The sequence below is a fragment of the Lissotriton helveticus genome, chromosome 11, assembly GCF_964261635.1.
Source record: "Lissotriton helveticus chromosome 11, aLisHel1.1, whole genome shotgun sequence".
Taxonomy (NCBI): Eukaryota; Metazoa; Chordata; class Amphibia; order Caudata; family Salamandridae; genus Lissotriton; species Lissotriton helveticus.
Window position 1 is genome coordinate 94,810,883 of NC_136072.1, and position 27,667 is coordinate 94,838,549.

The window sequence follows — 27,667 nt, forward strand, 5'->3', positions numbered from 1 at the left end:
AAGGAACCAGACCAGTAGAAAGCGAAGCATTAAGAAGGGAAAGAGGGGTAGCAGGGCAAAAAGAAAAAAGTTTTTAGAATGCGAGCGGGGGCACAATCAGTAGGAGAGCCAGACTTAATTTTAGTGAGCAGAGCTAGGAAAGAATCCAAAGAAAGAGGCGGGAAAGAGGAAAAAGATTTGGACACAGAGGGAGCAAGATGAAGTGGGGTAAAAGGAGTAATAGAAATGTTAGATTTAATTTTAACGATCTTCTCGATTAAAGAAGTTGTTTAATGAGGAGCAGAGGGTTTGGGAAGGAATAAAGTTAGGACAAGCGCGATCAGAGGTGGCCAAGTTGTTGACCAAGGAGAAAATCTCTTTAGATTTATTGGCAGGTAAAACTACCTGCTCGGAAAAGTACTTGGTCTTGGCCACAAGGATGGCTCTCTTGTACTCATTAAGAAGAGATTTGTATTTGGCCTTAAGATCGGGGCAGTAGCTGCGGCGCCAAAGGCGCTCAGAGCGTCTAAGTTCCAGCTTGAGGACCTTAAGCTCAGAGTTGAACCATCTGTGGCTGTTTCTATCTCGTTTCGTGTTAAAGACTACCCCTATCCAATTCACCCCCATCCTCCCTCCTCCTCGCAAGCAGAGTTCCTCCCCGTCGAGCTGCTTTCATGTATTGGCTTTATTTATTTATTTATTCAAAGTTTTATATAGCGCGAACAAGATCCTTACAGATATCAGAGCGCTTCACAAAGACAGGGTAGTGGCAATAGGAGTGAACAGAGATAATGGGAGCAGAATAGTAGTCTCTAACATGGTGGGGTAATAATAACATACATAAAGCATATCAAAATACAGTCAGGTATACAAGTAATATAAGACGGCACAAGTCATTGATCCCACTACAGGGGTGTCCAGGTGCTCCTTGGGTGTGTGGATGGCTTATGCCAAAGTCTTAGTGTAGCAAGAACACTGAGTGGGGGATCTGGAGAGTGAATCAACGTGTATCATATATTGGTAGTGACAACATCAAGTTAGAGGTATGGTGCCAGAGGACAAGGTGAACAGTGATACAAAGCAATGCAGAGTCTCTGATCCAGCACCAATAATGTTCAGGAGATCTTGGCCAGAAGGATGGTTTTCACCTCTTTCTTGAAGAGTGCAGTGGAGGAGATCCGCCTAGTTTCAGGCGGGAGCGCGTTCCAAAACCTGGGTGCCCTTCCAGAGAAGGAGCGCTTGTATGTTTTCTCTTTCCGGGGTCTACGAGGTTTCAGGAGTAGGTTTTTTGTGCTTCTATTGGACCTTGATCCTCCTGAGACAACTTTTGAGCGAGGTAGTTGGGTGCATTGTGGTGCACGGCCGCGTGTCATAACTGCAATTTTTAGCTGTATTCTGGCTTCAAAAGGCAGCCATTTTAGAGACTTTAAGTCTGGGGATATATGCGAATGTTTTCTTGAGCCAGTAACAAGTCTTGCTGCAGCGTTCAGGGAGGCTCTTAAGGGTGCAGTTGTGGATAGCGGGAGTCCGCTGAGGGCCACAATTCCGTAGTCTATTCGAGGGATGACTAGAGCTTGTACAGCAGTTTGGAAGTCTTCGGCAGGGAGGAAAGGTTTAATTTTCCTCAGTGTGTTGATTTGGAAATGAGCTGCTTTTGTGGCTTTGCTGACGTGCTGCTGCATGTTGAGCTTGGTGTCGAGTGTGATGCCTAGGGATTTCGCCGAGTCCACGATGGTAGGTTGGACATAGAGTGCTGTTAGGTTATTGAGCCATGTTTGGGTGGTGGAAGTTTTCGTCGGGGGTGAGATGAGTAGGAACTCGGTTTTCAGAGCATTTAGTTTGAGGTGATCATCTGCCAGCCAAGATTGAGTGTTAATAAGCGTGGAATTCAGATGTTTGATATCTTCCGGAGATTGTAGCTTTAGGTAGAGTTGTGTCTCATCGGCGTACATATGGAATTGGACATTGGAAGCTTGAAGTAAAGTGGCGAGCGGTTCCATGACGAGGTTGAACAGTGTGGGGGAGAGGGAGGATCCTTGTGGAACACCCAGATCTGCAGGCACAGGTGTGGATAGCACATTGTCGATCTTGAACTTCTGTGATCGATTGTGAAGGAAGGACGAAAACCATTTGAGAACAGTTCCCGATAGACCCATTCTAGTGCTTAGCAGCTCCAGCAAGTTCTCATGTTTGACCGTGTCAAATGCTGACGAGAGGTCCAGAAGGATGAGGAGGCAGGACTCATTGCGATCTAGAATTTGGAGGGCGTCATCAATTATGTGTGTCATAGCTGTTTCCGTGCTATGTTTCGCTCGGAAGCCTGATTGATGAGGGTTGAGGAGGTCAAATTGGTCAATGTGTTTAGTTAGTTGTAGTTGGACACATTTTTCCAGCAGTTTGGCCAGGGTGGGGATATTGGTGATGGGCCGGTAATTGTTTAGGTCAGACGGATCAGCTGTAGGTTTCTTGAGTATAGGCGTGACTTGCCCCACCTTGAGGGAGTCCGGAATGAGGCCTTGTTGCAGGGAGCTGTTGATGATTTTGGTCCAGAGAGGGAGGAGCAAGGGGATGAAGTCTTTTACAGCATTAGCAGGTAGGGGGTCTGTGAGGTGATTAGAGGGCTTCAAGGTGCAGAGCAGTTTGCGTATTGCTTCTTCCGAGTAGGTATCGAAGTACAGCCAAGATGCTTTGTTTTTAGGTTGAGTGTAAGACATTCTGGTGTTGTTGGGGAATCGGCTTACATCCATGATGAGGTCATTTCTTATGTTGTCAGTCTTTAGCTTAAAGAAAGCAGAGAAGGCTTCACAGTGTGGGGTGTCGCTTGTTGTGCTGTTTGATTGTAGGGGTTGAGTCTTTGTTTGGGTCTTGATTAGTTCGAATAGCTTTCTTGGCCTGTTTTTTGCTTGGTCCAACTGGCGGCTAAAGAAGTCCGCCTTTGTGCGCTTTATTTTCCTAAAGTAGGCGTTTCTCTTGTTCTTAAGCCTTTTGAGGTGCAGTGCAGAAGGGTCCGATCTCCAGGTGCGCTCTGCCATTCACATAGTACGCCTGTCGTCATTGAGTCTATCATCATACCAGGGGTTAGAAGTTTTGGTGGAGACTCTCCAGTTGCAGTGGGGCGACTTCATTGACTACTGTGTTCATAGAGTCAAGGTAGTGGTCCATCAGTGATTGAACATCCGAGGCACCTGAAGGGGGAAGGAGGAGATTGCCGATGTGGGGGGGCAGGGTAGAGGGGTTAAGGTTCTTCATGTTCCTTTTCCATGTTTTGGATTTGATTGGTTGAGCTGGGATAGGTTTAACTTTTTCATTGATAAAGGTGATAATGTGGTGATCAGACCAGTCGCAGGGTTGAATCGCCTCCAGTTGTGTTGAGTTCTCTTTGGCAATGATGAGATCGAGTATCGAGCCTTTGTCGTGTGTTGGCCTATCGCATATTTGGGTGAGATCATTTTAGGTGGCATATTTCCTGGAAGGCCATTAGGTTTCTGAAAAGGCGACCGTTTCCAAGCTTCAGCGGCGTCACAGCTGAGTGTAAACACAAGTGCGGGTCAGGGGGTAGGCTGTGCGTGTTTGTTTTCACCAGAGAGCTGCGTGTCTGTGTCTGCGCATTCCGGATGCTTGTCCGCATACCCAGCAGAGAAAGTTCACTGGAGACTAGGGGAGGTGCGGGGAAGAAAATAACACTTTCCAACAAGCATTGGCATAGCTGCGCCACACGGTGCAATCGGAGGATATTGTGCTGCAAAACAAAATACTTATAAGGTCCCACAAGCGAGACCTATTGGCTATGCCAATGCTTGTTACTCTTGTAGCTTGGGCTACTTTACTTCCTGGTTGGTTATTACCAAGTTTTTCTAAGGATATTCTTGCATATTATTGCTTTTTATATAACGTGAGACTCCCACTCCGACGACGGGGAATGATTCAGGCATGTGAATCTATGAAAGACACCAATACTGGAGAACCACAGATTACAGCTAAGTAACTATTGTTCTTACAGGTGTAACCGAACCAAATATGCATAATTTGCCTTGATGTGCCCCACATGTTGCATTGTTTTCTATTACTCTAAAACACGTTCCACTTGATCATGTTTCATGGGAGCCCCTAATATTCAAATCCACTTTTGGAGACCAATCCCTACCCAATGAACCATTCTCAATCAACGTGGTAGAACAATTAAGAGTGTTAAAGAGCTAATAATTAGAATGCAAAGAGCTATCCCAGGACTGCATAAGATTAGAATAATTTGTTACTAGGACTTCCTTTGAAGACTGAACCTGTAGGCTGTCCGGAAATACGATGAAATAACATATTAAAACTGAACACACACATCTGCCAGTTTAAGTTTAACAACTTGTTTAGTTTATCTTTTTAACGTCTCGAGCCAGCCTTGAGTATTACAATGTTGACCTTAAGCTCATTTTGTAAGCCTGCTCCAACTGTGAGTAGAAATCGCTTCCGCAGTCCGTGCCAAGATGAAATGTAACATTCAAGCAGTTTGTGGCATTTGTACCTATTTTGAAACTGATTTATAGAAATGCCAAACTGGCACTGAAATAGCAAAAAATCTGTTTCTTATTTTTAAGGAGATTGAACCTGCAGTGGGAAACAGCAGCTCATCACTGGCCTAAGGACTAAAAGCTAATATCTACAAATGTAAACAAATTCCCAAGTGAAAAACACACCCAAAAAAAAGTATATCCTTTGAGAAGGAGCACGGACTCTCGCATCAATTCCTCAGAGCTATCTGAAAACCTGCATCTTCCTCTTCGGGGAGAACTGCAAAATACAAGGCTATAATCTGTCACTGCAAGGAGTCAATGTGTAAAAATGTATAAAAAAAAGACCTGAAAACTAGAGATTGTCTTTTATGTGGGTCTTGAGTTATCTCCTGAATCCCCGCCCCACTTGCCTTTATAAAGAACCAGAAACCTTACTTATTGAAATACTCACCCCAGTTCTCACGCCGCTGAAGTAAAATTACCTCTTGCTCTATTGTGTAAACCCTAAAATCTGTACATCTTGCCTCTGTCCATCTCTAATTTCTGAACAGTCCTGAATGCACAAACCTAAATGGACGCTTTCCATGCTGTTTTCTGCATTGCTTCATTGGCCTTGAGATCTACTCTCCGCAAATACTAAATTAAAAGAGAAATTCCTTCACAAAGTGTTACAAGCATGGTTAGGATAGGGCAGTAAATGGGCTCTGACACCAAATTAAGAGGCCTCCATTAGAAAATAAAGTAGCTAAAACAAAGTGTCCTACAGCTTTGAACTTGTAAAAACAAACTGTAAAGGTTTTTTACCCACCAGACCACAAAACCGGCTCACGAATATCTTATGCTGATGTCAACTGTTTTCATTATTCTGTAGTCACTGTTCTAAAATTAGGATACAGGTTGTCAAAGAGGAATTTGCCTGGCCTTTCAATTATTGGGATTATTTCCCAGTATTAGGTTCACTTTACTTTGACCCTGAAGCAAACATGTAAGCTTTTAGGCCAATAAATCTCCCCCCAGCCTACCCCTCACATTTACCAAGAGCAGAATGTCCAGAAATAAACACTTGCAGTAGTAATATTTCATTCATTAAGCTTGGATTGATAACACCTGACAGACTGTTAAGCAGGTAATTTTTATCTGTCAAAACACGTTCTTTACAATAAGCTATGCCCTAAGCCACCTTGTTGCGGGTACAGCACATAATTCTTCAAATTCATGTGGTAGTCAGCCTGTCTTCACTCACCTCTCCCAATTTCCTCCATTATTGGTGGAGTCTGTTAAACTAAAGGAGAATTGTTGCTCTTTCTTCAACCCTCTTAACTAGGACTTCTCTTGCATAAACCAATGAAAAGCTGAACTTCATTGTACTGTCAAAGCCCACATCACTCGCTCTTCCTATCCCACCTCCCTAATAAGCACGCCTTTCCTCTAGCTTTTGTATTTTCTCTGCACAGTTCTCTACACTGCCACAGTCTTATTCGGTCCATATTTTAGGATATGTAAATGCAATAAAGGTACATAAAATAGTTAGGATGGAACGTATTTACATATTCATTGCTTCATGCACGTGTAGCATGGTTCTGCCACTTCTGGACATATATTGGGCTGTGCGATTTACTTGTACCGCAACCTGTATGATGCACAACTTGAAAACTAAACCCAAATATCTGTAGCGAAGCATGTTGCATAAGCACCTTTTACCAATTAAGTTCAGAAAACTTTATTTCGGCCTGAATGGCCTTAAAAGTACAACTCCCAAAACAAATGTTAAAATGCACAAGAAAATACATAATTATTTTAAAACATTTCATAAGGCACAGACACCAGAATTTGGAAAATTGTCCCCCTTACTACATCAAAACATAATAAAATACCTAGGTATTTTTACTAAGAGGTGATTGCATAATAGTTTTCAAAAAGTGCTTAGTGCAATAAATAAATACTTTAGCTAAAAAAATTCATAAAAAACACAATTCCTTTTACCAATTGAGCATGTAGCTGGAAGCAGGCCATCTTCTGGATCAAAGGGGCACTACTCAAACATGCACGCCTCGTTTTACACCTAGGCTCCTCCCCACCACGTCTTTGGTATAGCATTATACTCCTCCAACACTAGCCATCATTTGCAATTCTGGTATGTATTCGTAGTAGAGCCTTGCTGCAATACATGATCCAGAATTAGCAGAATTGCACTGCACAAATACTCATAACACTTGTTTTGTTTTTTTACAGATTAATCAAGCAAGATCAGAATGTGGACGTCAGACATTAGCAGAATTGCTCATTCGACCAGTTCAGAGGTTACCCAGTGTTGCACTGCTTCTGAATGGTAAACAGATTTATTGTTTGATTTAGCGTTCTTAAAATAAAGTGGTCACAGCTTTTTATTTTTAACAGCAGTGTGACTAATGTACTTTGAGGAAGCTCTTTTCTGCAAAGTGACTCATTTCTTGGTGGTTGCCCGCAGTTATTAATTTTTTTTTTTTTTTTTTTTTACTCGCCTGCTGGTAATCTGTATCGGGGACACTGCTTTCCAGTACACAATTAAAGTTCTCTTGCCCCTATGACAGAATTGGCTTAAAACCAGATTGGGACATTTGTCTCCTATAAAGCCACAGTTTATGGTGCAGAAGTACACCAGTGGCATAGATAGTTAATTGCCACTGTGTACTCGAGCACCGTAGACTGTGTAGTCTGACGGCAGCGCCCTGATCCCTGCTGCGCAGGCCTGTTAATCACATTTTTCACAGGTAAGAACACTGATTGCACAAGGCAGGGTGCATAATATTCAAGAGTGGGAGATGTGGCATTCCTTCAGTGGCTAGGCCCAAATGAGTCACTAGTTTATACCTGGCACATGGTAAAAGTCAAAGTTTAGAACATAGTTTAGTCTCAGTTTTTAACCTGTACTAGTCAAAGATTCCATTCAAAGACTTATTTTTATATTTAATGAAACTCCAACCTATTGGTGAAGTCGAACTTTTCTTAAATATATGGAGAATCTAACCTTTAGAAAGTTACCTTTATTCTGTCTGAAGTTGCTGGAGACTAAAGTGCTTTGGGTCCCCACATCTGCCGGCATAATAGTTGGTCTGTATGGGGTTTATATGACTGGGCAGAGATGACTCATCTGAGCTCATCAGACTGCACGGAGGGGGATGTTGGTATCCTGTTGACATTGTGTTAAATTATACCGGTCATGTCTGTTTGAGCTATGTTCAACACTTTGGTGCACTTGAAAGTGAGAGAACAGGACGAATCTTGTGTATCCCCTGTGAGTTTTGTAGGGACCCTGCCATAGACCTTCCAGACCTACCCCATTGGCAGGTCCACTGTAATTTAGCAGCAGAGGAGTGCCAAATTATGCTGCAGTATTGACTAAATTATGCATCCAGAAAATGCTAATTATGCGGCACTGTAGGAAAGTGCTGCTTTTTGTCATGGTCACCAAAACTTGTTTTCTACAGATGCTGATGTTTTTCAAATTGTGCCGTGGGTCCCTGCTAACCAGGCCCCAGGGCCTGTGCTTTCCCTAAAACAAGGTAAAATAGCCTAATTGTAACAATTGGCATACACTTTGGTGCCCCTGTAGGACCAAGTAAGTGGTACCACTGGTACTTAGAGCCTGGGTACCAAAGAAGGTCCCTAAGAGCTGCAGTATGTATCAGGCCATCCTAACCGACTGCATGTCATAGTACAAACCATGAGTGAAAACACACATCACACTCCGTGTGCCGTGCCAAAGTCACTGCATGTAGTAAATAGAAGTCACCGCTACAGCAGGCCTTGTAGCCCTAAGGCATGGTGCATTGTTACATGTGAGGGCATATCTGCATGGGAAGATATGGCCCTGTGGTGTCGACTCTAATTACTGGATGGTACTAGTGTATAGGGAAGTCATCTTCAGTATATGTACTGGGCACTGGTCATTTGGTCCCCTAGCCACATGATGGCTTTACTGAAACCTGTGGTGTTTGGTATCAAACCCCTTATCTTACTAAACTTGTATTGTTGCAGCTCCCTTCTCGAGACTCGACCGAATTAATCTCAACCCCGCCTCTTTATTATTAGACCTCTGGTCCTAGAGCGCGGTCCACTGGAATAGTCTTTGGTGGATTTATGGTTCCTGTCCAGAGCCCGTTTAGCCAACACAGTATTTTTTAGACTGTGAAAAGAATATTTTTATTGCTTTCACCTCTGCAATTCAAGCTAGTACCTTAATCTAGCTTTGATCTTCAATACACGTATTATGGTTCATGTGTCAGCAGGGTTATTTTCAAAGAAAATTAAATTAGGATATCTTTAGCTAAAATCCGTAATTAGATTTCCTAAGTTGGTACATTTTTTTTTAATTCATTGATGTCTGCCTGCTTCAGGATGGAGACTGCAGTTTGTTCAAGATGAATGCTTTATCCCTTAAGTTCATGCAATCATATGGACTAAAAAACTAAAAAGTGACACGAAGTGTAGGTGAAATTCAGACATTGTCTGAGGAGTCCCTTCCTGAAAGTTCGTACTGATCAAGTTATTCCGGGGCCTTCTGAGGTTGCATAACAGTTGAAGAAAATTTTGGTGACTTTGCTTGCTTTTAGAACATTCATGCATCTGGAGCAAGGGCAACTAGAAAAAGGTTTCTTTATTTTTTGGGGATCTCAACTCTAGAAGTTACACTATATGAAAACTAGGCTTGGGTATTTCCTCCCAACTACATAGTCCTGTTAAGAGAAAAGCACACTTGCTCTGCTTATTTTAGTGAATATTTTCTCATTTGTACTTAAACACCTATTTTTTGTATTTAGACCTAAAGAAGCATACAACTGATGACAACCCTGATAAAGTTACTTTGGAAAAAGCAATTGAATCCTTAAAAGAGGTTATGACGTAAGTAAAGTTTCTTTTACAGAAAATGTGAGCTATGAAAAGGCACTTTCAAAGCAGCTCTACAGGTCTTTGCCTTTTAGATAACATTTTTATGGTATTTCTGTGCCTCTTATAGTTTACCTTCGGATTAGGAGCTTCTTTGTTCCCTCAGTTTCTCTGGATGTGTGCATTGTAAGTGGATGGACATATAACAGTCTGTTTCCTATGCTTTAACTGTGCACTAAATAGTACGGCTGAGTATACCTACAAACGCATCTCGCCAGTGGCCGCTGAATGTGAGTTTGGTGAAATTAAAAACCTTTAAGAAAAAGTATTTTTTGCCGGATCTCAAACTGTTGGGAGCACAGATCTCCCTTTTTTGTGGATAAGCGCAGCCAACCCAGACAACTTTCATTCAGAATTCAGGCCTGGGCACAGATCCAGTGGAGAAAAACATTCACTGGCATTTTCCTTTAAATTGGAGTGGTATGTTTCAAAGTGGGGCTTCTGGAGGTAGGCCTGCAATCTTTACCACAACTTTCCTTTAGACCTGTGATAGTTAGCTCAGTCATTAAAACGTTCAGGCATAGTATGGACCCTGAAAACACTGCAACCATTGAATATTAAATTGTCCGTGTTCGAACCACATATTTCGAATGAACAGCATAGAATGACTTAGTAAAAGTATCCTGTATATTTCCCCATGTGTCATAAACAACCAAAATGTCTTTATTTCAGATAGTACCTGTTGGACAACTCCTGAAACTCTACTCTCAATGTATTCCCCCTCTTACCTACTACTTACCCAATTTAACGCAGAATTCCGGAGCTTCCTAAGCAATACTTCTGAATGTGTTGCCTTAATGTGTGTTGAATTACTGAAGGAATGGAGGAATAGGAGTTTAAGACATAGAATTGGGCGGTGTGTATCACTTACAACGCAACTTTTACGTCGTAATGCTGTTACAACGCAGCTATTACAACGCAGGATCCATTACAACGCATGGCATTACAACGCATGGCATTACATCGCAGATGCTATTACAACGCATACCATTACATCGTAAGTATTGGTAAGTATATAATTTATTTTAATTTTATTTAATATTATATAAATGATTTAATTAATATTAATTAAAAATAAAAATAAATAAAAATATTTATTTATGTTTTTAAATATTATAAATTAAATTTATTAATTTAAGTAATTTTTTAAATAAATATGAGTATAGGAGTATATGTATTGGTGTACTGAGGTTTTAGGGCAGGGTTTGGGTTTTGGGGTACAGGGGTGTTTTTAGGTTTCAGGTTTGGGTTTTGGGGTACAGGGGTGTTTTTAGGTTTCAGGGTAGGGTTTGGGTTTTGGGATACAGGGGTGTTTTTAGGTTTCAGGGTAGGGTTTGGGTTTTGGGGTACAGGGGTGTTTTTAGGTTTCAGAGTAGGGTTTGGGTTTTGGGGTACAGGGGTGTTTTTAGGTTTCAGGGTAGGGTTTGGGTTTTGGAGTACAGGGGTGTTTTTAGGTTTCAGGGTAGGGTTTGGGTTTTGGGGTACAGGGGTGTTTTTAGGTTTCAGGGTAGGGTTTGGGTTTTGGGGTACAGGGGTGTTTTTAGGTTTCAGGGTAGGGTTTGGGTTTTGGGGTACAGGGGTGTTTTTAGGTTTCAGGGCAGGGTTTGGGTTTTGGGGTACAGGGGTGTTTTTAGGTTTCAGGGTAGGGTTTGGGTTTTGGGGTACAGGGGTGTTTTTAGGTTTCAGGGCAGGGTTTGGGTTTTGGGGTACAGGGGTGTTTTTAGGTTTCAGGGCAGGGTTTGGGTTTTGGGGTACAGGGGTGTTTTTAGGTTTCAGGGCAGGGTTTGGGTTTTGGGGTACAGGGGTGTTTTTAGGTTTCAGGGCAGGGTTTGGGTTTTGGGGTACAGGGGTGTTTTTAAGTTAAATAAAATTAATTATATTATATTAATTACATTTCTTAATTAAAATAATTAAAGTAAATACATTATTTTAAATAATTTATTTTAATTACAATCAAAAAAATATTTAAAATAAAATAATTTAATTATATTAATTAAATAAAATTAATTACAATTTTTATTAAAATTAATTTAAATAAATAGATTTAAAATTATAAAATAAAAATAATTACTATTTTAAAAAGTATTTTAATTAAAATAATTTAATTAAATTAAAATAATTACATTTTTTTTAAAAAGGTATACTTACCTATACTTACGATGTAATGCCATGCGTTGTAATAGCATCTGCGATGTAATGCCATGCGTTGTAATGCCATGCGTTGTAATGGATCCTGCGTTGTAAAAATTGCGATGTAACGGTCTGCGTTGTAAAATAACGCGTTGTAACATCATAGATCCAATTGGGCTTATCTTCCATTAGTGATATACAGTTGTAAAATGAATGCTTTGGAATGCTTACGTTTTAATGAGCTGAATGCATGGCTTACTATAATCCTTGTTTCACGGTTTCTCTCTAGGCATATTAATGAAGATAAAAGAAAAACGGAAAGTCAAAGGCAAATCTTTGATGTGGTTTATGAAGTAGATGGATGTCCTGTAAGTAATGCTTGTAAACATTGTCGTAAAATGTTTTTCTGGTGCATGCTGAAGTTCAAGTTGGGACATGCAGGTAGCTGGCTCTCTATATAGTGTACCCAAATGAGCTGCACTGTACGGAGTCTGAGTATCTTAGTGTACAGGTGATCGAGCGCGCAGGTCATCCGGCCAACAATTTATTTCCACATACGTATCGGGCCCATAAACTTCAATTTACCATATTATTAATCGGGTGACCATACACTCTACTACCAGTATCCCTTGTTCCTTCCTATCTTGTTTCCAGTGTACCCGACTTACCAATCCACCGTTACGGGTACCTATTGATCATAATGGATCAGGGAGCTATCTGTAAAAGAAAGGCAGACACCAAAATACTTATACTTTATATATTCTATTTGTACTTTTATAATAACCACAAACTCAAGAAGTTTTGAAAACCTTTATCTAAAATTCTTCAATATCAGAAAGCATGAGGTTCACAATGAACAAACAGTCGATAACCAAAATCATAAAGAGCACATATCCATAAAGGAAATAGATCAAGCCAACCATTTATGAATCCACAGTAAGGTAAGAACAAGGAACATGCTAGTCAGCAATTTCAGAATTTTGACTTAGTAAGGAGAGACTAAAGGACGGGGAAGAATAAAGAACATACTAGAACTTCACAGTAAAATATTTCCCCATAAAGAGGAACTACAGGTAAGGTGCAAATAGACCGTACTAATAAACCGGTGCAATTACTTGAATCAACTTAAAGGATGGGGAAAAATGGAACATGCTAGAATAACGACAATTTTATGTATGACTTGTTCATTCAGAGATGCGAAAAGCATGGAAATCAAAATGCACGAGTATGACTCTATTGAAGCAAAAGAAAGGAAATTATAGAAGGTGCAGAGTCGACTTTTTCAGCACTATATTTACCTAAAGTGGTGTGAAGACCAACCCTGGCCACGGGTCAGTTAAGGACGGGAGGAACCCCAAGGAAGGACAGTCGCCGGTAGAACAGCAAGGACGGAAGGGACTCGACAGGACAGGAAAACCCAGATTAGGATCAGGACAGGACCACCAAGGCACGACCAGCACCCGCAGTTCGGAAGCAACGCCTGCGCTCCACCCTCTCTGCAGCTGTCAGTCAGAACCCCGATTGGGTTATCGATCTCCCCAGCAAAGTGCTCCGCCAGCACTTAAGGTTTCTTTAACAAAACCCTTGAGTCTATGGAAATTTCGGACAGAGTGCTCCGCAGTCCTCTGTATCAAGTCACCTATTGAGTGCGTTGGGTCAGTGACAGGTCAGCTATTCGGACAAGTCGGACAATTTCTCTAGCTAAACCTAGGCTAGTTATACTGTTTTCGGGTCAGTGTACCACCCCCCAAATGTTGCAAGTGTCAGAATCCCCAATTCCGATTGGTCCCCAAGTAGGATAGGTCAACACACCAACCACATTTCACCTTTACAAGTCTCCATTTACATATTCTGGGACCGCCTATTGAATTTGGGGTTCCCATGAGAAGTTCTACAGAATACAATGGAATATATACAAATGTAGCTTTTGCAGGACAGTTCAGCTTCGTTCTGCTGGGTCGCAGGTCACTCTCTCAGGAGCATCTTAGCTGTGGCTGCCAGCTGGCTGAGTTCCACTGTTCAAGGTTTTCTTCCCTCTGCCAGGGTGACATGCGCAGTAGGGACTTCTAAGATGGTGTTTTCTTCCCTCCCAGGCCCATGAATCACGATACATGAAAAGTAAGCGAGAACAAATTAGAAATACAAGAAAAAATGAATACTCTGTATACCATGAATAGCTACTCTATACCCCTTACTTTATAATAACTATAGCATTAGTATTAGAGGCATACAACCAGTAGCGCAAAAGCAGCAGCGCAAGCATCGGCATGTGAGAACACAAAGCAGCCATCTTAATGCTAGTGCGCAAGTGCAAAAGATTCCCACCAGAACTGCAAGTACGTCACATCACGTGATTGTGACCCACGCATGCGCAGAGGAAAACCCCGCCAAGCAGCGGCCATTTTTAATGACAAGCGTTGTTAGGGTTAATACACACATACGCAAGCATCTCTCGGATGCCCCAAATGTCAGAATAAAAGGGAAATTAGTAAGACAAACAGGTTGAGTTAATTCGTTCTAGTTATTCGAGGTTCATGAGTACGAGCAAGTCGCGTAACGTGCAAAATCTTGCTCCATCAATCCCCTCTTTGATATTTACTATCATCACAAAACCAATAGAATCAGATGCCAACTTTCACAATTTGCCCAATTCAAACTCTTCCAACATTCGATTCAAATTTTCTTTCGTTTCTTTGTTAGGGTGAGAATTTTTCACCCTTTTATAAATCTGATTTATCAGTTCCTTTAATTCAAGTTCATCCACATTCCGTTTCACACCTCTCTTATTCACAGTATATTTCTTTTGGTGCTTGTGACATTTGCAACAGACAAATATGAGGAATATGACAAAACCTATTCCGGCAATTGGCATCAGTACCTTAAACAATAAACCCTTACCTAAATTTGAAAACCAATGACCTACAGCGGAGAGACCATCTAAGTCTTTTCCAGGCACTGTCAACCTCCAGTGGTTTGAGTTCCTTTTCCAAATTTGTAGTGTTCCTTACATACCTTTGGATTCCCACACTTTTATCAGGTATGTAAGTGCAACAATGTTGCACTTTCAACATTCTGCAGACTCCGCCCTCTTTCGCTAATAGAGTATCAAGGGCAAGTCTGTTCTGTACAACCATTGATCTGATCGCAACCATTTCGGTATTGACCATCAGGAAACCTCCAGCAGTGTCGGTAGATAACCGATCTACTACTGTTGATAGTTTGCAAATTTTGTTTGAGTTCAGAACCCCTCCCACTGCAGGTATTATTGCACTAAAAATATCTCCTACAATCTCACCAGCAGTTTCTCTTTTAATGCGTACTAATTTGTTAGTTTCTTTAGCGCTTCCAGTGATTTTCCCCACATGGTATATCTTTGGGAAGACAATACCAAAATAGCAACTCCCGTACCAATGGTCGGGTAATTTGAAGTAAGCTTTGTTCCCACAAATAAAATAAATTCCAGGAAACACCAGCTCTGTCCCATCTTTGAAACCCCACCCTCCAATTACCTTGTAATAATGTTCGCATTCACTGGAACCAATGAAAACATTGTTATAATAACTAGTCATTTCCCTTTTTAGACACACCTTCCCCTTCTTTTCGAAATCAAGGAGCATAGCAGCACTTGCTCCACCATTTGAGGTGCTCCCTATATTTTCTGCCTATTTAAGAACTTTTTGGTTCCTGTCTTTGGCTTTCTTTTGGAAACTCTCTCTTCTTTTCTCTACCATGTCCAGAAACTCTTTTTCCTTATGTAAAGAACAGGTCAGGTTATTTTTGTGTGCATCATCTATATTAATTTTTCCTACAGTTAGAAAATAATCACTCATGAACTTAGCTACATCCCTAGTCGTATGTACAGGGTTCAGGTTTCGTCGAACAGGAAGTTCTGAAAATGTCACGTCAGAGTTTGAATAATAATACTGTAAAGGTCCTCTTTTATAAAAATAAACTAGTTAGTATACTACAGGAAATTCCATAAGTTAAGGGCAGGTGGTAAGTCACGCCTTTAGCTACAGAAGTAGGTAGCTTCATGCAGACATAACAGTCGTCTATTTCCATAGTTTCTACATAATGCAATAACAGGTTGGCGAAAACATTTAAATGCGTCTTGTTCTTAATTTTGTTAAAGTGTAATCCTTCCTCATCTGGTGCTTCTAAGTTTAATTGTCTTCGTTTTAGACTAAGTGGTTTGTCCAACGAGTCTACTCTTCGTGGTGTCTTTCTAGTATGTGATTCTACAGTGTCGTCGGGTATATTATTATTATGTACAGACTTGGGTTCTTGCTCATCATAGAAGGAAGTGTTATTGTTAGTCCTATCCAAAGGATCAGTACTATAGCTACACTACATAAACATACTTGGCAGCATGTTTTACAACAACTTCGTCTCGGTCTTCCATTCACACTTGAATCAGACATTTTTCGCTCAAAAGAAGCTTTTCAACCCCTCGTAACTTTGCACAGGTAGCTTACACTGGGCAATTTCAGGTTGGTTCGTCTTCTTCGGCAGACTGGTCAGTAGTCTGTTCTTCGTCACTTTCGTCACTTATCTCAAGATCCTCAAATTCCTCCAACACCAGGTAAGTCCATTCAGGATCCTGATACTTTTAGTTCAGTCTTTTTATTCGTGCACTTCTTCGCTTAGTGCTTTCTCCAGGTGGCTCTGTTTTAGTGGAAGCTTGTTTCCTCTGCTCAAGCTTCTCTTCTACAGTTTTCTGTCTTAGTCTCAGTCTTTTGATGTACCTTGGTTCTGTATTTTTCTTCTTGAGTCTTTTAACTGGCACTGTTGTTGGGCTTTCGTCTAATGCTCTTTTATTTTCGTTCAGTTGTGGCACTTCTGTTTCTGTTTCCTTTTCCTTTTCTATCTGACGAGTCCCAGGTCTTATTTCAGTTTCTTCTGCCTGGTTGCTAAGCTGGCCTTGTTCAGGTGTATACTGAATTTGACTTTTCGATGTTTCGTTTCCTGTATCCTGAACACATTCGTCTATTTCTATCTGATCCTGTTCAAGCACTTCAAACCCTTGATTTTCTTCCGCTTGAATTTTCGCCCTAGTTTCTATCTGTCCCTTTTCAATCTCAGGAGTTCTTGGAGGTGTCGATAACCTGTTCTGTCCCTAACTGACCTTCCTCCTCATCAGATTTAACATGGATTTCAATGATCTGATTTTCTCCTTCTATTCCTGTCTCTTCCTCACTATCCCACTCTGTCTGCATATGTCTGGCTTCTGGTTCTTATCGGATCAACAGTCAGATCGATCACTGGGATCCATTCATCTTGACTGGTGCTCGGTTGTTAATCAACTACTTCAGGACCAACATCCGGAGACCCCTCAGCTGGACAACCTTCAGCGTCAGTTTTTTCGTCTTCAGTTACCTTCTTCATATGACTGGCATGGATCCACTTTGGTACTCCTGCACACTTCACCGCTGTCGTGGTCACCAGGATCACCTGTCTTGGCTTTCCCCACTTCGGTGCAAGGCAATTCGATCGGGTGTGCTTCTTGAGTACCACCCAATCACCTGGATTCAATTTATGGACTGGAGTTGCTGGACTGGCGACGGCGTCTTCCCCAATCTAGTGCGATAGGACGCACTTGGTCACCCAGTTGCTTGCAGTACTCAAGTACCAAATCATCTGAAATGCTTATCAGTTTGTGTCCTGGTACCCATGCTTGTCGCATTACTCTTCCCATCAGGATCTCATGGGGACTCAGGCCTGTATTTCGGTCTGGAATACTTCGGATTCCCATCAGGACAAGAGGTAAAGCCTCTATCCAGTTCATGCCAGTAGATTCACACATCTTCCCTAATCTTGACTTGATAGTACCATTTATTTGTTCCACCACTCCGGAAGCCTCTGGACGATATGCACAGTGCAGTTTTTGTGTGATTTTGAATGCTTCACAGATCTGACCAATTATTTCATTCTGAAAATGACCTCTGTCTGATTCAATTTTGACTGGGACCCCGTACCTAGGTATTAGTTCTCGCAGTAACAATTTGGCTACAGTGATGGCATCATTCTTCTTGGCCGGGTAAGCCTCTACCCACTTTGAAAATAGGCAAACAAGGACATATCTCATTCCTCTACAAAGGGGTAACTGAATGAAGTCAATCTGTAATCTTGCAAAAGGACCTCCTGATTTCCCAATTTTTCCTATCTCAACTACTGTTTTCTTCCCCGCATTGTATTGATGACATGTCAAGCACCTCTGGCAGAGTGACTCTGCTACTTTCCTGTACTTCGGATTGAACCATGTTTGCTTAAAAACACGAACCATGGCATCCCTACCAATGTGTGTATTTCCATGTATTAATCTGGCCATAGGAGCAAGCAAACTATTAGGCAACACAGGCATACCATCAGTGCAAACTATAACACCATCCTCGCTTCTCGGTTGACAACCAAGCTTTCTCCATTTTCCCTTTTCCTTCGGTCCTGCTGCACCTTGCAACTCTCTCAATTCCTCCCATGTGGGCACATCTTCAAACACCATAAGTTGGCAGCTGTTTCCATGCCCCCCCAATTTTATATTGACTGACATTTGATGTCTTGCACAATGTTGGGCTAGATGGTCAGCATATTTATTACCTACTGTCACATTGTCATTGCCAGATTTGTGAGCAGCACATTTGACCACTGCCAATTCCTTTGGTAACTGGATTGCTTCCAGTAATTCCTGTACCACTTTTCCGTTTCTGATAGGAGTACCTGAAAAAGTCAGGAACTCTCTTTGCAGCCACAATTGGCCGAAGTCATGCACAACTCCGTAACCATACTGTCAGTGTATACGGTTACTCTTTTGTTTTTTCCCAATTTTACAGGCTCTTGCCAATGCAATCAATTCGGCTACTTGTGCAGACTTTATTCCAAATAGATAAGATGCTTCTATAGCCCGTGATACTGTGACTACAGCATAGACAGCACTTAGGCCTCCATTCTCAGGTCTCAAACATGAACCATCTACAAACAGCTCATAATCTTCTACAGGCAAGGGCATCTCTTTGATATCTGGACGTGGTTTGGTACTAAACTCGGTCAGGTCAATGCAGTCATGCTCGACCTCTCCCTTTGCTTCTGCAATTAGTGAGTCTGGTAATAGAGTTGCTGGATTCAATATGTTACATCGAGTAATGTTTACATTTGCAGCACCTACAAGAATCCTCTCATATTTAGTCAGCCGACTAGGGGTGAGATACTGGGCTTTAGTTCTGGTCAGTAAAATTACAACTGCATGTGGAACATATACAGTTACAGGATGTCCCATAACAATGGATTCGCTCTGTTCAAGACTCGTGCAATTTGCAGATACTGCTTTCAGACATCCGGGTAATCCAGCAGCCACTGGATCCAGAGTATCAGAAAAGTATGCTACTGGACGTCTAGTCAAACCATGCCTTTGTGTTAGGACTGACAATGCACAATTGTCTCGTGTATCACAAAACAGTGCAAATTCTTTCGAATAATCAGGCATTCCTAAAGCGGGAGCTGTACACAGACATTCCCGCAATTTAGTAAATGCCATCAGGCTCTCCTCGTCCCATTCCACTGGGTCTTTAGCTCCTTTCATTGTCATTTTTATCAATGGTTTTGCTAGGACTGCAAATCCCACAATCCATTGCCTGCAGTATCCTACAACTCCAAGGAACATTCTGATCGCTTTCTGAGTGTTTGGTAACTGCATGTCATTATCCTAATTCTTTCTGAAGTAACTTTCCTGATACCCTTCTCTATCTGGTGCTCCAGATATTTTACTGAAGAGGTACAGAACTGTAGTTTGTCAGGTGATACTTTGTGTCCTCCTTCACCTAGATGATTCAGTAAGGCAATGGTGTCATCAACAGTCTTTCTGACTCTTAGACGCCACCAAGAGGTCGTCTATATATTGCACCAAAACTGAGTTTCCAGGTAAGACTAAAGATTCAAGGCACTTTTTCAGAATCTGATTAAAGATTGAGGGGCTTTCTGTGTACCCCTGAGGGACGCGATTCCAAACGAACACGTGACTGGCGAATTCAAATGAGAAAAGAAATTTGCTGTCTGGATGCAATGGGATCGAGAAGAATGCATGACACACAAGTCAATTACAGTAAACCACTCCGCATTCCAGGGAATCTGATACAGGATCACTGCTGAGTTCGGAACAATAGGACAGCAAGGAACAACAATTTTGTTTACCTTTCGCAGGTCCTGCACTACCCTGTACTTACCACTAGGTTTCTTGATTCCAATTATGGGTGAGTTACATGGGCTACTCAACACTTCTTGTATAATATTTGCCTCTAGCAATCTTTTTATTTCGATGGCAACTCCTGCTTTCACTTCTGCACTCATTTTGTATGGCTTAGTATTTGGGTAAACTGCATTTTCTTTTAGGGCTATTTTTATCGGGTCAACATTTGCCATTAATCCTACATCCTTTCCAGTAAAGTCCCATACTTCTGGTTTCACGGTCTATTGGAGTTCTTCAGGTAAGTCTTGTATTCAGTCGTTTAATTTCTGAGTCAGGTCTTATTAACATTAATTTGTATATTCCATCTTCGTCTGGGGTTTGAATTTTGACGCCCTTTGGTGTGCAAAAGATGGTACAGTTCATTTTACACAACAAATCACGTCCTAATAAGTTTACAGGACTGGTATCACAGACAACAAATCTATGCATTTCTTTGAAATTCCCTATTGTAATCTCCATGGGTTCAGTAACTGGGGTACTAATCAATTGATTAGATACACCCACTACTTGGATTGCTTCTCCCGAGAGGGGTAGGTTTGGAACATCTGCTGTTCTTACAGTAGAACGGGTAGCTCCAGTGTCCAACAGAAAGGTGACATCATTGCCTTCAACCTTTCCTTCAATGTATGGCCCTGACTGGTCTACCGGCAAGGAGGCGCCAAGTATGCACTCCCTGTCCTCCCCCCTCAGGCACCGTCAGTAAGGTTCATCACAGAGGAAAGTGTCATTCAACAGAAATTGCGAAGTTGCTGCATTTCTATCCTCCTTTCCTCCCCAAATTTCTATGTCTTCACCCTGCTGTGCTTTTCCCTTAAAATTCGGTCTAGGTGCTCGGGGCAACCGATTCGCCTTTACCTGTTGCTGGGTCTTTCGTGGCTTTTCATTCTGCGTCTGTGGATTTAAATCATTAGTTTGGGGGTTACTGTTTTGTGCGTATGGACACTCGTCTCTCCAGTGCCCTATCTGTCCGCACCCATGACAGGGGAATTTCTTTTTAGCTTCCTCTCGGCTCATTTTTATTTTGGGCTTCCCTCCACCCCCAGAACCTTGGTTTTGGGTATTAGTATTCATTTTATTTAACTGCTTTTCTTGTTGCTCAGCTAATTTTACTTGTGCCCACATGACTTTTTTTCCTTTAAGGCATTTCGTTTGTCAGCCATCTCATCCTCGCAGTACTTGGCGTACCTTAAAACCTCATCTCTTTTCTAGAGACTGCCATCAAATTTTATTGTCTTTGATCCATTGACAAATTTCAGGTCTTAAACCGTTTACAAACCTGTAAATGAAGTGGGTCATGTTCTTCATCTCAATGTTATCTATACCGCTGTACGTTTTGAACACCTGCAACAGTCTTTCATAATAGGAATGCACAGTTTTGCAGCGTGAATCTTTCTGGATTCACTATGCTGTGCATATTCCGCAATGGCGTCGACGTACCACCATTTGGTGTACCTTCGGTGACGTCGGCGTGCTTCCGGCGGAAGCTCCCACCCTTGGGCGCCATCTTCAGATTCTTTTTTCCGCCGTTGGGTCTGGATCGTCGCGTGAAGCTCCAGAAGTTTTGAAGGAGGAAAGAGAGAGAGAGAGAGAGAGAGAGAGAGAGAGAGAGAGAGAGAGAGAGAGAGAGAGAGAGAAAGGAGAAAATACAGCAACTCTTTAAGACCTGAGAAGATCGAGAGAAGAAGACCTTTAGAGAAGAGACGACGAAGAAAGGAGAGAACTTCGAAATCTTCGACGTCCTTGGAGGAATGCACACACAGGGGGCCCCCTGAGCGCAGGGATGTACAAGACGCCCTTTAAATTCTGCAAGAACTGCCACCACAAGTTCGCACAGAAGGACCAGCACCCAGTCTGCAACCTCTGCCTGCCAATCGACCACGAGAGCAGAGACTGCAACGCCTGCTCTGTCTTCAAGCCGAAGACAGAGTTCGAGAAAGACCGAGGACGGCTCACCACACGATGCAGGGCAAGGGCCAAGCCCCGACGCTTTATGAACTTGGCCTCTCCACCGACGACGAGGACAACATCGCCGAAGGCCCAGATGACTTCACGGTCGCTGAGACCGATAAGAAAACGCTTTATAAGGTAGGAGAGTCTACGACCCCGAAAACTCACACAGGGCCTCGAAAACCAGAGGCAGACTCCTGAAAGTCTGAGTCCAGAGCCTCGAAAGGAGCACCGGCGCCGAACAAATCGACGACCGAAGCTGCATCCTCCGAAAAAGAGCCCAGCGGATCCTCCGAGAAGGACTCCCGGAGGCCGAAGACCAGCGAAAATCAAAGGTCATCGAAGCAAGCCCCCGAAAAAGGGCCTTCGACTTCGACGTCGAAAGAAAAGGAGCCAAAGAAAGTTTCGCCGCCGAAAAGAGCGGCCGAAACGCTCGACGACGAACAGGCCGCAGAGATGCAGAGAAAGAGAAGAAGGCTCGAGGCCGAAATGGTGAACATCCTTCAGAGAAAGAAGGACTTCGATGAAAAGATGAGAAGTTACAAGATCCCCTCGAAGCCGGCACCGACCGTCACTGAGGCACAGGAGCTCAAGGAGTTGGACGTCGAAGAGCCGCCGAAAACTCCGGAACCTTCGGAGCGCGAAGAGGAGGAAGACCTCTACTACACAGAAGGGGATTACGGGGAACAGCAGTCAAGCTACGGCTCAGGTTCCTCGACGGCCCAAGACCAGGAATGGCAGGACATCAAGGCCGAAAACCCAGAGTAGGCGGTGGAAACATACCCCTCGAGGCCTTCGCCACCGGGGCATACAATGAGGTGGTCAGAAAGGCGGCAGCAGCTTATGGAGTTAAGCTGGAAGAGGAGAAGACAAAAGCAGACTTCCTGCTCGAGACATTGCTCCCCATACAGACAAGAAACCAGTTCTTGCCCATGCTCAAGAGTATCACAGACCAGGGGAAGGAAGCCTTCAAGGACCCGGCTACATGCAGATCAGTAACGCCGAGGACGGAGAAGAAATACAAATTCTCCTCCCAAGACCCAGCTTACATCAAGGGATCCGTCACAGCAGATTCTATAATCGCTGCTACGGCCAGGAAAAGGGCAAACGTCCCAACAACGTCTGGACCTCCACCTGACAAAGAAAGCAGGAGGATGGATCTAACTGGCAGGAAAATTGAGAGGAACGCCGCAACGCACTGGCGGATGGCGAACTCCAACGCCCTCCTGAATAGGCATCAATACCAGCACTGGGATGAGATGGGACAGTTGCTCAAGCACCTCCCGGAACAATACCATGAGAGGGCATCACACCTTGTGGAAGAGGGGAAGAGCATCGCCAATTCGTGCCTGAAGACAGCCTTGGATGGGGCAGAAACATCCAGCAGACTGATGGCTATAGGCATCACAGAGAGAAGGCAAGCCTGGCTCAGGATCTCAGGCTTCAAGGCTGAGGTTCAGAACAACATCCTGAACACACCCTTCAACGGTGAAACACTATTCGGAGCCCCAGTTTATGAGAAGCTCACCCAACTGAAGAAGGACAATGAGACGGCAAGGTCCATGGGGGCCCTGCAGTTCAGGGGGATGAGAAGGGGCACTCCTACACGGAGGCCGAACGGCAGAGGTGGAAGTCAGCGAGGAGATTCTCACCAGAGTTTCCACCAGGGGCAACCAAGGCCACCAGGGCCAGCAGAGGCAAAGCTGGAACTACCAAAGCAGGGGCCAGTCCTTTCGGTCCAGAGGAAATGGACGGGGCCAGAGAAGGAGAGGCGGTGAACAACCCCCCCCCTCTAAGTGACTTCACACAGGAGAAGGTGCTCCACCACCCAAACCCTCCGGGGGACGAGTACGGAAAAACAAAGAGGAGAGGGCTACACGGACAAGACACAAAGGAACATGTAACGCCGGTAGGAGGAAGATTGAGATTTTTTCTCCAGGAGTGGAGAAAAAAGACAAGTGGATACTCAATATTATGCAGTTCGGATACTGCATAGTTGGAAAAGAGGCCACCAAACAGAAAACCAAAGAAAAGACAGCACTCGGGAAGAGAGCTGCAACTACTGCAAGAGGAAGCCCAAGAACTCCTCCTCAAAGCGGCCATCGAACGAGTCCCTTTCAAAGAACGGAACAAGGGAGTGTACTCCAACTACTTCCTAGTGCCAAAAGTGGACGAAAGTCTAAGACCCATCCTGGACCTACGGTTCCTAAACAAATACGTCAAAACTCAAATTCAAAATGACGTCCCTACAAGAGGTCATCCCACAGATAAAGGCCGGAGACTTCTTGTCCACCATAGACCTAAAAGATGCGTACCTGCACATCCCCATGAACAGGCAGCACAAGCACATGCTAAGGTTCACAGTAAACAAGGATCACTACCAGTTCACGACCCTGGCTTTCGGCCTAAAGTCCGCACTAAGGGTTTTCACCAAATGCCTCGCGGCAGTGGCCGCACACCTAAGAAGAAAGGGGATACACGTGTACCCCTACCTCGACGACTGGCTGGTAAAGGCAAGCTCTTACAGGACATGCAAAGAGCATGCAGAACAGGTGACAAGAACGCTAGCAAGCCTGGGTTTCTCCATACACTGGGGCAAATGCTCGATGGAACCAGAGCAAGTGAAGATCTTCCTGGGAGCCCAGATCGACACCGTCCAATGCAGAGTCTTACCGAGCGAAAAGAGAACGCTCTGCCTACTGAGGGAGAAACGTCACTACCAGAAGGGGCGAGCTCTGACAGTGAGGACTGTGAGCAAGATCTTGGATGATGGCATCATGCATACACCTGGTCCCCAATGTACGCCTACAAATGAGACCACTCCAAGAGTGGCTGCAACAGCAATGGTCACAAGCTACAGGAAGTTGGGAGGATCTAGTGGTTGTAACGCACAGGGTGCAGGAAGAGATAAGGTGGTGGACCAAGGATAGAATAACAGAAGGGAAACCTCCAACACCACCGGACCCAACAGTGACCATCACCACAGACGCATCCCAGAAGGGGTGGGGCGCACACATGAACAGGCTCAGAGTGAGGGGTCTGTGGAGCCCTACAGATGCAGTCAGGCACATCAACTACCTGGAACTGAAAACTGTGTTGCTAGCCCTCAAGGCTTTAACACCTGTACAACCAGAAGGTGCTAATACAAACAGACAACACCACAACAATGTTTTACATAAACAGGGAGGAACTCAATCGTTCCCTCTGTCAAACTTGTCACAGGAGATCTGGAAATGGGCTTTACCACTAAAAATAGACCTGCTAGCCATACACCTGCCAGGGAAGGACAATGTCGAAGCGGATTGGCTCAGCAGGCAGACTTCAGCGTCCCACGAGTGGGAACTCAACAGTCAGGAAACAGACTATTCAGGAAATGGGGCACGCCAACAATAGACCTATTTGCAACACACCGGAATGCAAAATGCCAATACTCTGCATCCAGGCAACCAGAGGCACTGTCCCAGGGGAATGCCCTATGGATAAGCTGGTAAAAAACATTTGCCTACGCTTTTCCCCCCGATACCACTGATCCCCAGGGTTCTCAACAAATGCATGAAGAGCAACATGACGCTCATCCTTGTGGCACCACAATGGGCCAGACAGACCTGGTATTCTCAGATAATGGAGATGGCGCAGGGGCCACCCCACAAGTTCTCAAAAAGAAGAGACCTACTCTCCATGGAAAACTGAGAAGTTCTACACCCAGAGCCAGAGAGCCTCAACCTCTCAGCCTGGCTCCTGAGGACTTAGAATTCGCACACCTAAAACTACCAGAGAGCACCCTGTGGGTGCTGCGAGAGGCAAGAAGGCCCAGCACGCGCAAGTGCTATGGGGAAAAATGGAGAAGATTCACTCAATGGTGTTGCAAGAAACAGCTCCAAAGGAAACTGACCAAGGAATCCACGGTTCTAAGGTACCTCACGCACCTAATTAAGGCTAAGGGTGCACCTGGCAGTGATTGTGGCATACACAAGAGGAGAAACAGGGAGAAGCTTCTTTACATCCCAGGTCGTAAAAAGATTCCTGGAAGGAGCTAAAAGAATAGCGCCGCCAAAGAGAATGCCGCCACCGGCCTGGAACCTAAATGTGGTACTGACGGAGCTCATGAAAGCACCTTTCGAACCCATCCTCAAAGCATCACTGCAAACGTTAACTATGAAGACTGCCTTTCTGGTAGCAATCACCTCGCTACGAAGGGTGAGCGAACTGCAGGCACTCACACTGCAGGAACCCTACATCCAGATACACAGTGACAGTCTCGTGATGAGAACAGACCCACACTTCATGCCAAAGGTGGTGTCAAGGTTCCACATGAATCAGTATTCAGATCCCTAGCTTCTTCCAAAACCCCACCACAAGCGCTGAGAGGTCGCTCCACACCCTAGACGCAAGAAGGGCTGTGATGCACTACATTGAAAGAACGAAGGAACACAGGAAAACAAAACCGTTCTTCGTATCCTTCGCAAACAGTTACATGGGCAAACCAGTGACAAAAAATACCATAGCTCGATGGATCGCACAGACAATACAATTCTGACACAAGCTGGCCAGGAACTAACAGGAGGGGCACAGGCCCACTCCACCAGGAAGAAAGGAGCAACAATTGCCTTTCTGGCCAACACACCAATTCAGGACATATGCCTGGCGGCAACATGGGCTTCAGTGCACACTTTCACTAAGCACTATTGCGTGGATGTACAGATTAACAAAGAAGCACAAGTAGGACAAAAAGTGCTTCAACATATTTTCAACAACCAACGCTCATCTTCCATCCAACCGCCTCAAAAGTAACGAAAACCGCTACAAAATCTATGCACAGCATAGTGAATCCAGAAAGATTCACGCTGCAAAACGAATAGTTTCTTACCTGTCGTGTAGCTTTGCAGCTTGAAGATCTTTCTGGATTCACTAGCGAACCCACCCGCCTCCCCCAGAAAGATGAGGCTGGAGAAGAGGGTGGAAACACATAGGAAAGAAAGCAAGTTGAAGCATTACAAGATACGTGAAAGGATACGTGGGAAGAATTACGTTGAAAAAACGATTACAAGATACGTGAAAAGAATTACGTTGAAAAAACAATTAACAAACAGCCATGGATTCACTACAAAGACAAACAAGAAAAAAGAGACAGAAAAAAGAATCCGAAGATGGCGCCCAAGGGTGGGAGCTTCCGCCGGAAGCACACCGACGTCACCGAAGGTACACCAAATGGTGGGACGTCGATGCCATTGCGGAATATGCACAGCATAGTGAATCCAGAAAGATCTTCAAGCTGCAAAACTACACCGACAGGTAAACTATTCGTTTCATCCCTATCCTGGGTAGTTCTATCTATTCTGGTCCAATCAGTTTCTTTTGCAGGCACCTTTCCTTTCAGATGTAACATTACCTGATTGTATTTGTTCATTACATCATCAGAAGGAGCCCCTGTGAGAGGGTCCCTTGGGTATTCCTTACTAGGCCAATCAACAGCAATTTTACATTCTGTCCACAAATCTACGGGAACTACGATATCGAAAAACCCATCCAGATCTTTCCACAGGCATTTTTGAACCTTCACGAACCTCTCAACCTGTCGGTACCAATCTACAGGCTTCTCTCGTAATTTCGGGAAGTCATTAGTAAAGGACACTATCCTGTCTGGACCATGGAACGTGCACATACTTTCCACCTGGCACCTCTCGCATGGGATATAACTGTTCTGGTTTGTCAGCTTCTTTTAGAACATACTCAGAAGTCATCTGTTTGGACCTAACCTCCTCCTCTTTCTTTGCCCACCTGGATTTCCACTTTTCTAATTCTCCCCATTTTTGCAGTACGTTCAACAATTCTTTGATCTGTACCTTCTTTCCTGACACATTCATATTTTCCAGATCTTTGTCCAAGAACTCTGCTCTATAGGGTTTCTGCAAGGGCTTTGATTTCGAAATATCTATTCCCATAC

The 27,667-nt window shown here is 43.6% G+C and overlaps 1 protein-coding gene across 1 annotated transcript in view; it reads left to right on the top strand.

The window, feature by feature from the left end:
* Window positions 1-27,667, top strand: part of ECT2 (epithelial cell transforming 2) — a 297,161-nt gene that overhangs the window by 159,131 nt on the left and 110,363 nt on the right. Inside the window, exons 17-19 of the mRNA XM_078665446.1 lie at window positions 6,717-6,813; window positions 9,284-9,365; window positions 11,830-11,908. Coding sequence (XP_078521572.1) covers window positions 6,717-6,813; window positions 9,284-9,365; window positions 11,830-11,908 — 258 coding nt within the window. The remainder of the gene's footprint in view (window positions 1-6,716; window positions 6,814-9,283; window positions 9,366-11,829; window positions 11,909-27,667) is intronic.